At 37.6% G+C, this 15,040-nt stretch overlaps 1 protein-coding gene across 3 annotated transcripts in view; it reads right to left on the minus strand.

Annotated features, from left to right (window-relative positions):
* Positions 1-1,990: 1,990 nt before the first annotated feature.
* The window catches only part of DOCK11 (dedicator of cytokinesis 11), an 82,318-nt gene continuing 69,268 nt past the window's right edge, over positions 1,991-15,040 (minus strand). For 2 of the 3 annotated variants that reach the window (XM_084534387.1, XM_084534386.1), the window contains exons 47-53: positions 14,863-14,976; positions 12,429-12,575; positions 11,175-11,385; positions 10,686-10,876; positions 9,939-10,039; positions 8,338-8,476; positions 1,991-5,736 (exon numbers count right to left, since the gene is read on the minus strand). In XM_084534387.1, the coding sequence (XP_084390513.1) occupies positions 5,614-5,736; positions 8,338-8,476; positions 9,939-10,039; positions 10,686-10,876; positions 11,175-11,385; positions 12,429-12,575; positions 14,863-14,976 (1,026 nt within the window). In that variant the 3' untranslated portion in view covers positions 1,991-5,613. Of the gene's footprint in view, positions 5,737-8,324; positions 8,477-9,938; positions 10,040-10,685; positions 10,877-11,174; positions 11,386-12,428; positions 12,576-14,862; positions 14,977-15,040 lie in introns of all 3 variants that reach the window. The other variant, XM_084534388.1, reaches the window with a different exon arrangement.

A 15,040-nucleotide genomic window follows, 5' to 3' on the forward strand; every position in this document is an offset into this window, starting at 1 on the left:
GAGGCAGTTGAAATGTTTTTCACCGGCAGCCTTCTTCCCCCTCACTCAGCCCGTCGTCACTTTCCCCTCCCATATCCCATTGCACGGCAATCAGAGCTCTTGCCAAACCCTTTGATCCTTACCACCTCCCCAAGACTTCATTTCTCAATCTCAGTGAGTCCTGTCCTGCATCTTTCTGTTGTGAATCTCATGCTTCCTGATGCTCTTAGATAATACATCCATGACACAGTGACAAACTCATGACAGACACACCTGAGGTATTTCTAAAAGACTACTAAATAGCTACTTGGCACATGGCATCATATTTGGTGTAAACGGGTTTAAGATTATACTGCTGATCTGCCCATGGCTGTGTGTTCTTGCCATTTCCACCCATGTTAAGATAGAGATCATAGGCTGTGTATCAAGTCTGCTGATGCATTAAACAAACAAACAAACAAAAAACATATATATATATATATTTCTCTACGTGTTCTATAAATCAGATTAATAAATGAGTCTAATGCGTGTGACTTCATGATTACTAGGTGCAAGAAGAGGCAGCAGTAATTAGCAGTGGGGGGGGGGGGGGGGAAGGGGAGGGAGTATGGGACTGTCCCGTCTGGGAGCAGAAGTCTTCAGTTGCCCCACACTGACCATGAAATTCCTCCTTTATAATTTCTGATTTTGCAGCAACTTCTGTGAATACCTTAGATCTTACCTGTCACAATTACAAGCTCTTCAAAAGATGGCTGGGGTCAATTAAAAAAGGAGCTCAGTCAACTAGAATACAGTTGGATCAGAACCATAAAAGTCCAAAAATGTGAGCTGAAAAAAATATGGTCTGACTCACTGGGCCTCTCCCTTTTTGACCTCAATATTCTTTGGGGGATGTCAAGAGTTTTGGAGTACACGTGCTCAAAACAGACATAAACTCTGCAAGTTCTCTCTGAGCTGCTACCCAAGCATCACTGGAATCCAGAAATCATGTTGAATAAAAACCAATTCCCTTGAAGAGCCCTTTGGGATAGATGTAGAACCAACTATGCTCATGCAAAAATCATGTCCCTCTCCAAGAATTAGCTACTGTAAATGCATGCATCAACTTTTCTGCTCATTTCCCCGAATGCCAAGGTCTGCTTAACTTGTCTATTTATTTAGCAAGAGAGTAAATGCTTTGCCTCTTATAACTCACAAATGGAGGCCAGGAATATTCTGCAGCTGTTTTGACAAGACTTGCAAGAACCCTGTACAGAAAGCCTTGAAAGTAGAAGAGAGCAGTAGAAAAAGCAATTTGTCCTTTATCAGATGGTGTGAGGTAAATAGCAATGGTATTACTGACTTCCATTACATCACGTAATAGCCTGTGCTTGGAATATTTACTAGTTTACTGGCAACTGAATCTAGCAATCTAAGCCGAGTTAGTTGGAGTAGAGCAACCATAAACATATTCCCAAAGAGCAGAAGTGTAGGTTTGAAAATTGGAACTACAAAACACAGCAAAAACATGATCACGAGCTTACTTTTTAGGAAAGTAGGCTGACTTGCCGTGACATTTCTTCACGGGTGAATCATACTTTATTTCTATTTATAAATTTGTATACATTCCTGTCTCAGTTGTTGGTTTCTTGAAGAATCATATTTCCAGGATGCTCAGAGAAGGATGTGTGGCATTCTTGCTCCTTTGGTATTTCTGAATCAACAGCTTCTATTTGACAATGAAAAATTCACTGTTAATGATTACATTTGGTGTACTTATGTATTTGAAGTTTTTTTCTTTGTTTTCCCTGTGTGTGTTTTTTGTTTGTTTGTTTGTTTGTTTTTAAGTGTATGCAATAACACATTTGGCTAGGTTTCACAAATCTTAGCATGGTATCTTCAGATAAGACATTCTGTTGTTCAGTGAAGGAAAAAAAGAAGCCTACGCAAAGTGTATTGATTGCAACACTTATTTTTTCTGATTTTGTGGTCTTTTAGTGTGACCTAGAACAAACTGTCCCTTCTTTTATCAACTGAAATATGAATTTGTCCTTGCTTCTTGTCAAAATTTTTGATTCTTCAAGAAAAAGAAAACAGTAATAAAAAGAGCAATATAGGATCACTGGTGTCAGAATTCTCTGGAGTAGCTTTGTGTATTTCTCAGTGCCAAAGTTACACCAGTTAACAACCAAGTCAAACAGTATGTACCATTCTGTCATCACATACAGAAAGTTAAAGAGAGCTTGTACAACACATATACATGCAACATGCACGATAAAAACACTTCTGCTATGACTATGGGCTAGCAGATGCTATTTACATGAAGAGAGAGTAGATTACAATAGATTATTAGGTGTATATCATAATTGGTTTACCATTGCTTGACACAAGCATATTATCTAAAGAGTATGTACTACAGTATGTGGTTGCATAATAATTAGTTGCATATGGTATTTCCAAATCCAGTAAGATCGCTTTGTTTAATTAGGAGAACTTAGCTCAATGAGTATCAAAAGAAACACCCTAGACACATGCTACACTCTTAAAGTGGGCAAATCATGTGTTTTTTCCTCTTTTTTTTTTTTTTTTTTTTTTTTTACGTGTTAAGTGAAGTTGGAGAGGGAGAGTCTCTTCCTCCCCTTTATTCTGAAGCCTGCTGCAAAGTCAATGGGATGCTGTCTTTACAAGAAGGGAAAACAAACATACTTTAAGACAAAATGCATTATGCCTATGTAAACTCTTACTCGATATCAAAATACCATGTGGTATATGTTCAAAAGGCTTCTGAAGCAAGATGTTCATGTTCACACACTACAGATATTCTCAGACCCAAGATTTCCCATTCATTACCCTGTCTCAAGAAAATGTCGATTCTCAGAAGAAATTTAGAACGTCAAGTAGCACATAGAAATATATCCTCGGCTGTAGTAAATTCTGGGTTCCAGACTATTTTATTTTAATTTTTTTTGAAAGAAATGTAGCTCTGAAGTCTGAAAGTACTACTTACTTATCTCTCTGCAGAGAGAAAAACAGCATGTCAGAGATGACAGGAAATGTTTATGCTTTCCTGTGCTATCCCACACAGGTATATAAATCTCTAAAAGTATTTCTTGAATATAAAGTGCTGGCAGACCCTGCATTGCTCTTTATGTCCTATCTGCAAACAATTTGGCTCTAACACATACTATTATCCAAAACAATCCGGATACTGATAGTAGTCAAGTGCCTCATTGCCAAGCATTTTACCCTTTTTCCTTTCCCTTTATGCAAACAATCAAGTAATTGCTAAATTACCAATGCATTTGTTCTAGAGACTTGATAGAGACTAGTTTTGCAGCAAAAGTTATTAGAAGTCCTATATAAAAAAAGTCTTATATATAAAATACATATGTGCAGATACACTGGTATTAGAAAGTGTGCATGCCATTTGTAATTTAAAATATGTCTACTAATTATTATAGGCCAAATGACACCCACTGTTGCTTAGTTAGGCAGTGTAAGAAAAACTGAAGTGCTAATAAATGATATTTATATTCTTCCAAAGAAGGAAGGACTTGTATTAAATATTTTTTTGGGGTGGCTGAATTACTGAGACAGGTTTCCATATTGATATTAAAATGAAATGATAGAATAACTCCAATACCAACATTAGGTTTAGAAGTTCAGACAAAATTTCATCTTGGAACATTAAAGACATACAGACACACAAACAAGAATTTCACTGGAATTTCACCAAAAATAAGGAATAAAATATGAAAATCAATCCATAAACATTATTTTGGAACATTACGGACATCCAAGTATTTCACCGCAATTCCAGGAAAATTGCTACAGAAAAATGTAACTGATAAGAGAGTGATAGTTCATGAATTTTAGTGAATTCTCATTATTGCTTCTTGTATTCAGAATAGGTCTTTAGTACTGATGTTTAAAGTATTACTAGCTCCAAAAACAAGGTTTTTAATGTATCCACTATTAAGCAGCTTCATCACCTTTTAGAAAAGTAATTTGGGAAACTCTCACTATCTGCCTTTAAACATTATTTGCTGAAAGATGAAAATCAGTAAGGTAGTAACCATATTTAAACATTCAAACTCTCTTCCTCTTTCTGTTAAACTAAATTTAGGGCTTGCCTAGCATAAAAGCACATAGAAGCAGAAATGTGAGCTGTCTGTTACACTGGCATATCTATAAGTTGCTTGCAACTGCTAGGGGGTGAATGTATGGATCACAACATTTGTTTCTCAAAAGACAATTAATTTCGGGTATTTAGAATCATGCATAATGAACATTTTGAAATGTGGTCCATTTACTATTTGAAGATACTTTTTGTTACAGAAATTAGAAGCTTAACGTTCTATGGACACTATAGCCAAGCTAAATACCTAGGCTGGAGTCCTTTTATTATGGCATTTTGTTACATATCATTAAAAAGAAACAAACAAAACCCCTTCCCATATCAACTACTGGAACCATATTTACAATTTATGGGACTTGGAAAAACATGGACATCTAAATGTTGGTGGATAAAAAAATTACTGATCTGTTTTCTTCTTTCTGGATCTGAAAGCGTCTTATTAAAGGAGACAGAGCTAACATACTAAAGCTCTAGGGAGGGGAAGATGGAATAAAAGCATTATGGAGAAAAGATTTTCTTCAACCACTTCTTGGACAAAAATAACAAGTTTGCAGAAAGCAGATCAATTTAACAGGAGGGAACATGCATGTCATATGATGTTAAAACAATACCATTTATGTATGATTTACTTAATTTCAACGCACTGCACTTCTTTTTAAAACACATCTCACAGATTATTAGAATTATATCAAAAGACATTAAAGCACTTTATAATGCCCAACTCACTTTAAGGTGTTCTCAGAGTTTATATTTGTGTGAGACAATGAATGATAAAGAGGAAAAACTGGTATCAAATGACAAATTTGTTAGGTTGTCCTTAGTGACTACAATCCATCCTCTTAGAGACATGAAAGGTTAGCCAAAATTCAAATCATCTATAGTATACTCAGTTCTCATGGAGGTCACTTTACAATTATCTGCCCAAAGGATGTACAAAAACTATAATTTCTGATTCGGGTTTTAGTTATTCCAGACTAACACAAGTTTACTCTCATCATATGAGGGAAACAGGGGCGTCTGGACCCCCTGTCACTTTCTAGACAAGGAAGATCTCTTACAAGTGAGATCTCTTACAACTTCTCCGTCATCTTCCCTGCCCGAGAAAGCTTTTAGCAGCAAATATGATACAGTGCTAATTTCTATATACTCTATGCTCCTTCTATTTACAAAGTAGTTTTACATTTTATCATATTCCATTATACAATTTTACATAGTACCATTAACATTCCAATTCATAGTTCTGCAATTCAATACATACTTAGATAACTGCCTTCCCATGTCCTGTTATACACTTAAAAAAAAAAAAAAAAAAAAAAAAAAAGGTAGAAAACAAGCACAGTGGTGCAATGTCCAGGCACTTTCAGTGTTGCTCAGCAAAATAAGCAAGCACCCTGTTTGAAAGCATAGTAACTTTGGAGGAAGAAAATGGTAAATTCACGTATCATGGATTCTTTTTAACATCTTTTGTACAGTTCCAAATATTCCTGAGAAAGCTCTGTAAAATTACGCTGATACGTTTATATTTCAGCAGTGGGTCTGAGTGAACAATAACTTCCATCACCAGATGTCCCGCTGATGGCGCAGAAGACATGTAAGGAGTCATGCATCCATGGCGAATGCATTGTATCTTCATGGTACATCTAGACGAAACAAAACAGCCACAAGTTCAGTAAGTGTTTTAGTTCATTATTATAATCAAGCTCTTTAAAAAGATACGTGAAAAAGATATCCAACCTTGTCTTCAAAGCTGTTTCACAAAGGCAGCACAACAAAAAATGAGAAAGAACAGTAATTTAGCAATTTCTGTAGCATTCATATATACGTTCTTCTCCACATTACCAGATAGCTTTCAGTTATGACTATCCAGTCAAACAAAGAAAAAAAAATTCTATACAGAGAGAATTGTATTATATCTTAGCAGTGATATATATATATATATATATTAATTCATTAATAAACACGGGGAGCATATGCAGCTAAGTATAACAAACACCCACTATACCTGTGACAAAATTTTGTATTTTATAAGCTGAAGGATGGTCTCACCGCATGGAATCTGACTGTACTGGTAGAGCTGCTCTAGAGCTTATTGAGTATTTGTTTTTCACTCTGTGGTTCATCAGCCAACAAGTTAGTCTTAATTTACATTTGTGAAACTGAGATCACTGGCCATCATAAACAGTTTCTGGACATCAGTATTCAGACACTCTCTGAGGCTTCTTGTACTTATTCAGGTGCAGTTTACCAATTTTTTGTTTTTACATTTCCCTAACTTAAAATATCAGTAGATAGGTCACAGGCTGACCCATCTGCCCTGCCACCTCAAAGTAAATGCACTGCCTGTGTTGCTTTGGGGCACTGAAAAAAATTAGAAAAGGATTTGTTATTTGTAATGAAATTAATATAAATTAATATAATATACTTTTTACACTTAACTGAGCAATTTTGCAGAAAAAGAAAATGTTTCATTGTTTAAATTGCTAGATACTTGGCTCATTTGATGGCAATACAAAATTAATGTCAGCAGTTATCTATACAATTTTGTACGATTATGAACAGTGCTTGTAAACATGATGTTTTAAGCTGTTTTTTGATCAACTACAAAATACTAAAGCCCCATAGAAGAAAGTGAAAATACCTCCTTCCAGTGAGCAATTCACTTTGACTCTTCCGTTGCTGCAATATTTCACATATCAACAGAAGAGAACAAGACATTGTATTTGTAAATATGTAAAGATAATAGGGTGTGCTTTAATAATGCTTCTTTGTTCTAAGATAATCTAAACTATTATACTGCCAGAGTGCAGAACTGAGCAATTTGTTTTCAATTTGACTATTGCAGAATTCAGAAACCACAGAAGTTCCAGCAGCTGCATGCAAATCAAATGTCTTGGAGAGGTTTACTTGCAAACAGTGTAGAGTAAGCAGGTGGCAACTCCTATGGACAAACATCTCTGAGCAAAATTCAACAGTGAAGTAAACAAGGTAGGGAGTGTAAATGGAAAAAATGAATGCACTAAATGTGCAAAATAGTAGTTTGCACGCTAGGAAAATGGTGGTCGCAAGCAGAATATTACTTATTCTCAAACAGATCCTCCCTTATATTTCTATGACAAAATTCAGCTGCGTCATGAGACTACTCATCCTGCTTCCCTGAAATGATATGGTACTTTTCCATAAAAAAAACCCTTTGTTTGATTTTCATAAGCATTATTTTACTGTAAATAAACGTGACTTAGAAATAGCAGCCTGGTGCAGTTATATTATTTTGCTACTTGCTCATTTTTCTTATCTACTTCTCAGTTTGTTGTGGAATTTGTCTCTCTATTTTTAGGAACTTAACATGCTACATTTTTAATTGCCACACGTGGAACTGTTGTATAAAAGGGAAATAAACTATATTTAAGCAGTTTATCTACCTATGGCGTGAGAAGCTAAATGACTTTGTAGAGGAACTGGGAGATTTTGAAAACATTATTCTAACTTTCAAGACCTATGAATCACAACACAGTCAGAACCATTCATCTTACATGCTTGATACTATAAATCTACATTTATTTTTCTTTCGTCATAATGAAGGCACAATTAGAGTACAGAGATAAAGAGGTTACTTCAGAAAAACAGTTTTCATCTGATCTCATAGCATGATATTAGGTAGATGTGGAATTGTTTCCTGAACCTCTCCCCTCTCTGATGTCACTATTCAAGTGTGTTTTCCTAGAAAGATCCAATCAAATGTTAAAACATGGGTCACATAATTTAGCACAAATACCTTATCAGTGCATATGAATAGTTAGCATTAAGTCAAAATTCAAAGAAAATATCCTTTAAAAAAAAAAAAAAAAAAAAAAAGGAACATAAGTGGGATATAACAGGAAACGGAAATTTTGCCAGACAATTTCAACCTGTGACTTATCACAGGACTTTTCCAATGCAGAAAGCATGAAACAAAACACGGCACAAGATTTCTGATGACCACAGTAGCCAGGAAACTAATGATGTGTGTCACTGAAGACTCCACCCTGTATACCAATGCCAGGATGAGGCTTGCAAGCAACAGAAACTGGTTGTTAGGAACCTACCGAGTGTATCATTTACTTTTCACATTTAGTTATTTGCCTTTTTTGAATTTAGTTAAATTACATGAGGTGTTTTCATTTAGTTTTCAGTAAGTTTTCAACATTAGCTAATTTACAAGCACAGAGAACCACTTTTGTGGGCTCTTGACATGCAGTACATGCCTGTTCATGGATGATATCTGAAAGCTCTTTCACCATATCCCGGAAGTTTGATTTTAGTCCCTCATGGTACTCCACTTGATCCTCCTTAATGAGTCGCTCGTTGAGCTCCAGAGCAATTCCACAGGCTTGTATAAACTTCCTGGGGAGGAAAGGAATGAACTTTGTGTATTACAATTTCCCAGTCTTTTTTTTTTTTTTTTTTTTTTTTTTTTACCGAAATAAAACAGTTTTCCCCTGTTCCCCAGTGTCTGGGACAAGTCACATTCTAGAGGCATTCCTGGCACAGTGGGTCAGTGAATGGGGAGGGACTTCAGCACAGGATCGTGTTCTGCTGGGTTCCTTTGAGCCCGAGTGCTCAATAAAGGGAGCACATACCTGCACTGCACAATGATCTCTGATCTTCTCCAGAACCTGTGGCACCACACACAGCTTGTAGATCTCAGATGAGCCCAACCAGCAGCAGGTGGGGTCAAAAAACAGAGGCAAACCATGCTCAGGCACAGGAGGGAAATCAGTTGTACAGGGCTTGACAAATCTGGATGTATGTGATGCAGCACTTGCACTACACGAGGTCAAGTTGCTAACACCAGACAAGAAATATAGATCATGGGGAGCTGTAACACTGTTTTCTCGGTTAGTGTTGCTCATTTTCTTCTCTTATTTCACAGGCATTATTTCTCTCTCTCTAATGAGACTATAGTGAAAATACTACAATCATGTCTGGGATTTTTGAGAAATGTATTTATTTATTTATTTTATTTTTTGCATGAAACAGATTATGTTTGACCTTCTCCTCTGTTCTGCAGCCATGCATGGCAGGTTTGCAGGGAGTATTCCCTTATTCTTTCAATAGTTTGCTAGATTACTCAATACACTGAAGATACCTAGAATTGGCCCTAATGCTGCTTTGTCACCTGCAGATGAAATGGGTGTCACCAGCACCAAGCCATGAATGCAGGAGCTGGTGGGCAACTGCTTGCTCCCAAGAGGTCCAGAAAGTAGTGTGGTGAAGTGTGGGAACACACGTCATCCTGAGGTGAAGCAGGAGCTGCTGGATTATAAGGGGGACACTTTCAAGTGGGAAGTAAAAGGCCATGGTCTATGCACCTATTCTGGGGGACTGGAGAGAGTTAAAAAAATGTCTGTGCAAGTCATATAGGGTCCAAATATAGCAACAGTCAAGAATGATGGTCTCCCATAAAAAAGGGATTTGCTTTAAAATATTTGAAGTTCATCATTATATAGTCAAAAACCTCTTTGGAAAGATGGGGAAAAAATGCACAAAATGAAAGAGTCCTGAACACAAGACTATTAGACCTCTAATTTTCAAATGTACTTTCTATAAACTCAAATATGCACACAAAAAACTGAAGCAGGCATTCAGTCATGGAAATCACAACCCGAAGACTGGGAACACTTGACATATATAGTTACAGTGGCTTTTTTCCATATGTCTGAGCAACCATGGCACCATCAGATCTGGACCTTTATAAGACGTGAGCATTCAGCATTTACTGATTTTGGAAACACACCAAAACACAAGAAAAGCAACTACCATATTCCAGCCAGTTGACAAGTTTTTATTACATTAGAAGTCCTACCTGAACATTTCTTTCAACTCATTCACCTTCTTAGCGGGATATTTGCTGGACTGGCTGTCACTGAGGAAAGCCCTGGCATAGGCCAAGGGACCAGCATTAACCTGGAACCAAAGAAGTAAGGAATCATTTATGATAGAACTTCAATTGAGTTGCTAAAGGTAGTTAAGAAGTATTTATCTTTTTTTTTCCTTGAAAATAATTAGCTTATTATTTGAATGCCACCAGCTCTACATTACTAGTATCACCAGAGGCACCTGAAGTCTTTACACTTGAGAATTGTTTTCCATCTAGGCTTTTTAAGACCAAAAGATAAAGGGAGATAAAAAACAGAGAGGCAATCTGTTTCCTCATACTTTCCTCTTATTTCCGTTTGGCAAGCTGTATGGTCTGAGTCTTAAGGTCATATATCCGGCTGGAGAAAAGTCAGGTTCACAAAAAGGTTATTTGAGCCTGATATTTACAGTACAGTCTTCAAGAACTAAGTATAATTTAGCATCCACCCATGGACAACTAATGTGCAGCTACACTTGGACTTGGCACTGCAAACACCCCTGGACAAAACCCTTATTGCCACAAACCACCCACAAATATGTGTGGCAAGGCAAGCTGTGTTGGCAGGATGATGGCTGCAGTGCTGCAAACCAGGTAGTTAATGATTTCTGGAAAGTAAATGTGCTGCGTTGTGAAAAGATGACTCACTCAGAGATGTGTATATAAATGTAATTTTGAATAGATGTCAAGCCTTACCTGCACAGAAACACAGCCTTGCAGTTTGAGCTGCAGCTGGATCATGTCAACATCACCAGCAGAGCAGAGTTTTTGCAGCTCTGCTGTCTTGTCTTTTATTTCATCAGTTGCAACATCAATTGGTTTTAAATTAACCTGGTGTTCATAATTGACTGGAATTCTCTTCTTTACGTATGGAAAGGAGTTCGAAGCTAGCAGAAACAGCAAATGAGGTTTATAGATTGAAAAGTCTTTTAGCAAACAGGAGTATATACAGACACATCCTTATGCTCAAAGTTTTACTTCGTGTATGTGAAATCCTGAATAAGGCTATAATTTAGTATCACAGTTTATTCACTTGTAAAAATTTGCACATAGAAATGCAAGGTAAATCCCCCCTCCTAACCAGAATATCATATCACAATTTTGATTAAGAAGTTTTTACAAGATAAAAAGGTCTAGAACCAGTTGCTGATACCCACTGTCTCAAGTTCAGATGCTTGTACTTACTAGTTAGAATGGTTCTTTTTTTACACTGTTCTTCCACACTGCCATGTTTTTTTCCAGATAAAGTGTAAGGAGTCTCAAATACAAATCTATTGATGTTGTGATTTCTTTCAAATTCAGTCTTTCTTTCAGAGATTTCTTTGTCTTCAAAATAGGGCTTCACATAAGTCACTTGAATATGAGCATACTTAGGGTCAAGGTCTTTAACATTGACCTGTGAAATAAGAGAGTTTCTCACTAAAGAACAAAGGTTAGCAATTTAACTCACAATCATTTAATTTATCTATAGGGATCAGATATACACTCTGACTCTCTGCTGCCCTGGCCCCATTGCACACATGTGAATGATACATCAAACACTCCTTTTAACCTCAGCTGTGTTGGTTAGACCATCAGTCAGCAGACATACAAGACAATGAGGCTGTGGCATAAGAAATACCACATTTGGTGCCAAACAAGGTACACCTCGAAGGGATAGTCATATTGTGCTATCAATCAATGCAGCACACTCCTGAACTTCCAATATGATCATATTGCTTCCCAGCCATGAGCTAGCATTTATGCAGCACTGTGCTGTACCATGCAAATCTGCAGGTTTGCACAAAACAACATTTGAGGTCTCTAGCACTATCTTTAGTAACTAAGACATATCCACAGTTGCAACCCAAGAGCGTGCACAGTCCTTGTAGTGAGCATAAATGGATATTCTATAGGGAAAGGAAGCTATGATTATGAGGCCGGGAAAGATTTTCTCTTAGATTTGGAGTGTCAAGTAATGACAATGACAAGTAATTCTCCTTCCAATCATCTGCTCCTCTGTGCTGGTTCCCAACACCTTTCAGCAACAGGGCTCAGAGAGACGTGAATTGCCACTTCCCAATGCATTTATTTCCACCTGGAAGACAGATCAGCACCACACTGCCAAGCTATGCACTTTGTCCACGTGGGAGCATAGGGATGGGAGGGGCAATTGGAAGCAAGGTGCCTGTAAAAGGGCAGAAGACCGGGCTCACTCCTCCCTCTCTACTGGCAGAAGGAAGGGATGCTGCGTCATCTCCCATCTGTCAGGTCCACAGAGCAAAGCTCATCCTTCTGTGCTGCATTTGCACAGTGCTTAGAGCAGTGTAGTCCCAGGCCTGACCAGTATTAGTAGAGTACAACTGATATTTCTGTCAGTGCGCTCATCAGTTCACTCTCTAGTACGTGGCCCTGACATTCACTGCATTTTGTTAGGTTGTTCATGCATTTTAACTTTACCTTGTTGGAATCCTGGATAATTTTTACAGTTTCCGACCCAAACTTTTCTCCATAAAGTTTAAGAAGTCTGAGAGAGATCTCTGATAGGCCTGTCAGCTTGGGCTCTTTATAGATATATTCCTTTCCATCTTCTTCTTCAAAGAATGTCTAGTAGTAATCATAAACAAGGCATGAGGAATAGATGAGTTTCTTCTCTTGGAAAACATTATTTCAGATTTGCTACTTTGAAAGCAACTTCCTACTAACGTTTCAGAAAGTGAAGAAGGTTTAGAAGACTATGACTTGCACTAAATCTCACAATGTGGTCTGTTTAATAGACTCCTTCAAAAATTGCGCAGATAAATTTTTAAATTCCTCAACAAATATAAGCATGTCATTGCTAAACACAAAGGCGTTAGTATGACTAATGAGAAATCTAAACAATGTGGAAGAGGGGTTTGGTCAGAGGTTGACTTTTAGGAAGGTTGGAAAGAGGCAACTAGGAGAAAAAAAAAAAAAACAACAACAAAAAAACACCAAAACCAGGGATAAAGAAGGAGTAGAAAGACATAAATTTGCCAAGCCATGAAAGCAGAGCCATATGAAAAATCTAAAGGAAAGGATTTTCTGTAAGCCAACGGGGACTTCAAGCAATAAATAAGGAAACGTGCTTCCACTGTTTTGATTCTTCTTGTATTCAGGGAAGTGTATTTGTTGTAAACAGAAACAAAATTGCACCAAAGGTTGTGCCTGCATTGCCAGTTCTTCCTGTAATGGAAACAGCCTGAAAGCTTCATGCTTTGGCAAGTTGCTCCAATCAGAAATTGTGACATTATTAAGACTATCTGTATGTAGCTGATCTATAAAGCTGACAAAGCTTGAAAATGGAAAACTGGATCAAGTATTGTTTGTCAGGATGGTATGTTATATTGCTTAGTTTTAGGGATTGATCCAGTTATTTCTAGATTCTAGAAAACCAAACTAGCAGTTGTTTCCTTTTATCTGTTGCTAACCATATTAACTTTTTACATACCCAAAGTATGAAGATGAGGACAAAATGCTGCAGCAAAAGTCACTGATCATAGACTCATAGAATGGCTTGGGTTGGAATAGACCTTAGGGATCATCTTATTCCAACCTATGGAATTAAAATGCCATGACAGAGAGTCTCTTCCCAGATTTTCTGTAGCTCCCCTTTAGGTACTGGAGGGCTGCTATAAGGTCTTCCTGGAGCCTTCCCTTCTCCAGGCTGAACATCCCCAGCTCCCTCAGTCTGTCTCTGTAGGAGAGGGGCTCCAGCCCTTTGATAATCTTTGTGGCCCTTTTCTAGGCTCATTCTAATATGTCCATGCCCTCCCTGTGCCAGGGGCCCCAGACCTGAATGCAGTACTCCATGTGGGGTCCCAGGAGAGCAGTGCAGAGAGGGAGAATCACCTTCCTCAGCCTGCTGGCCACTCTCCTTTTGATACAGCCCAGGATACGGTTGTCTTTCTGGACTACAAGTGCACATTGCTGGCTCATGTTGAGCTTCTCATCAACCAGCACTCCCAGGTCCTTCTCCTCTGAGCTGCTCTCAATAAAGATATGTTGTTCGTGAAATGACAGAGATGTTCAAAGGTACAAACCCATGATGGTTTCAGGGGTATTCATCACATCTTCTAAAAGAAGGAACCAGGAAAGGAAGGGCTAATATCATTTACATAGTATTTTCTAAAGAGGGAATCTGCATTTCCCTTGGGGTTATGGGTCCATAAGCAGAAGAAGATTGTCCAGAGATGCAAGGGAGATGAGAAGTAACACACTTTATTAGATTAACTGCTATAGGTGGAAGAAAAACCCATGCAACTACTTTCGGGTTCAGAAGACTGCATCAGATACAGTAAGATCACACTCTTCCAGACTGAGCCCCAGATCTCCATTTTTCCAACTACCCCTGCTAATGAAAAATACTATCTATCCCTAAAAGTATGAAACCAACTCTGATACATATTTTGCCTCCAGCTTCTATGGTAAACTTTTACTTTACTAATATTTAGATGGGAGCAGCATTTGTCTGCAAAAGAAAATATCTGTTACTATTACTGTTTATAATCTATGGTTGAATACTATTACTGGTTATATACTATACACGCTAAATTGCATTTGTGTAACTTGAACTACTATAATTTTTTTAAAAAAGGAAAATTTCTGAACCCACTAAGCCATTTTCTTACTGCTGAGTTGCTTTATGAAAATCCCATCAGCTTAAACATAAAATTTATAATAAATCAAGTGCTCCCAGAGAGAGATACAAACACTCACCTCAAGGGTGCAATACCAAAACACAAAGACACAACACACTGGTGGAGCACCAGAGGAGCTTGTAGGTTTTTCAGCTTCAGACCTGACCGAGCAGCAGCTTTATGGGTCTGGATGCCAGGTGAGCGGTAGCTGGCAAACCTGTGTATATACTTACTTGTCCATAAAAGGCCACTCTGAAAAAAGTTCCAAGAAGCCTCTTCCTTGTGTGCATCACTTCCAATATCTTAGCATATGCTCCATGAAGCGTTCTGTATAGTTGAGTAAGTTTCTGAAAAACAAATCTTGACATCATTAGAGCAGAATTACACAAGCAGGAAATTCTAGCTAACACT

Source organism: Aythya ferina (assembly GCF_964211825.1).
Source record: "Aythya ferina genome assembly, chromosome: 13".
Taxonomy (NCBI): Eukaryota; Metazoa; Chordata; class Aves; order Anseriformes; family Anatidae; genus Aythya; species Aythya ferina.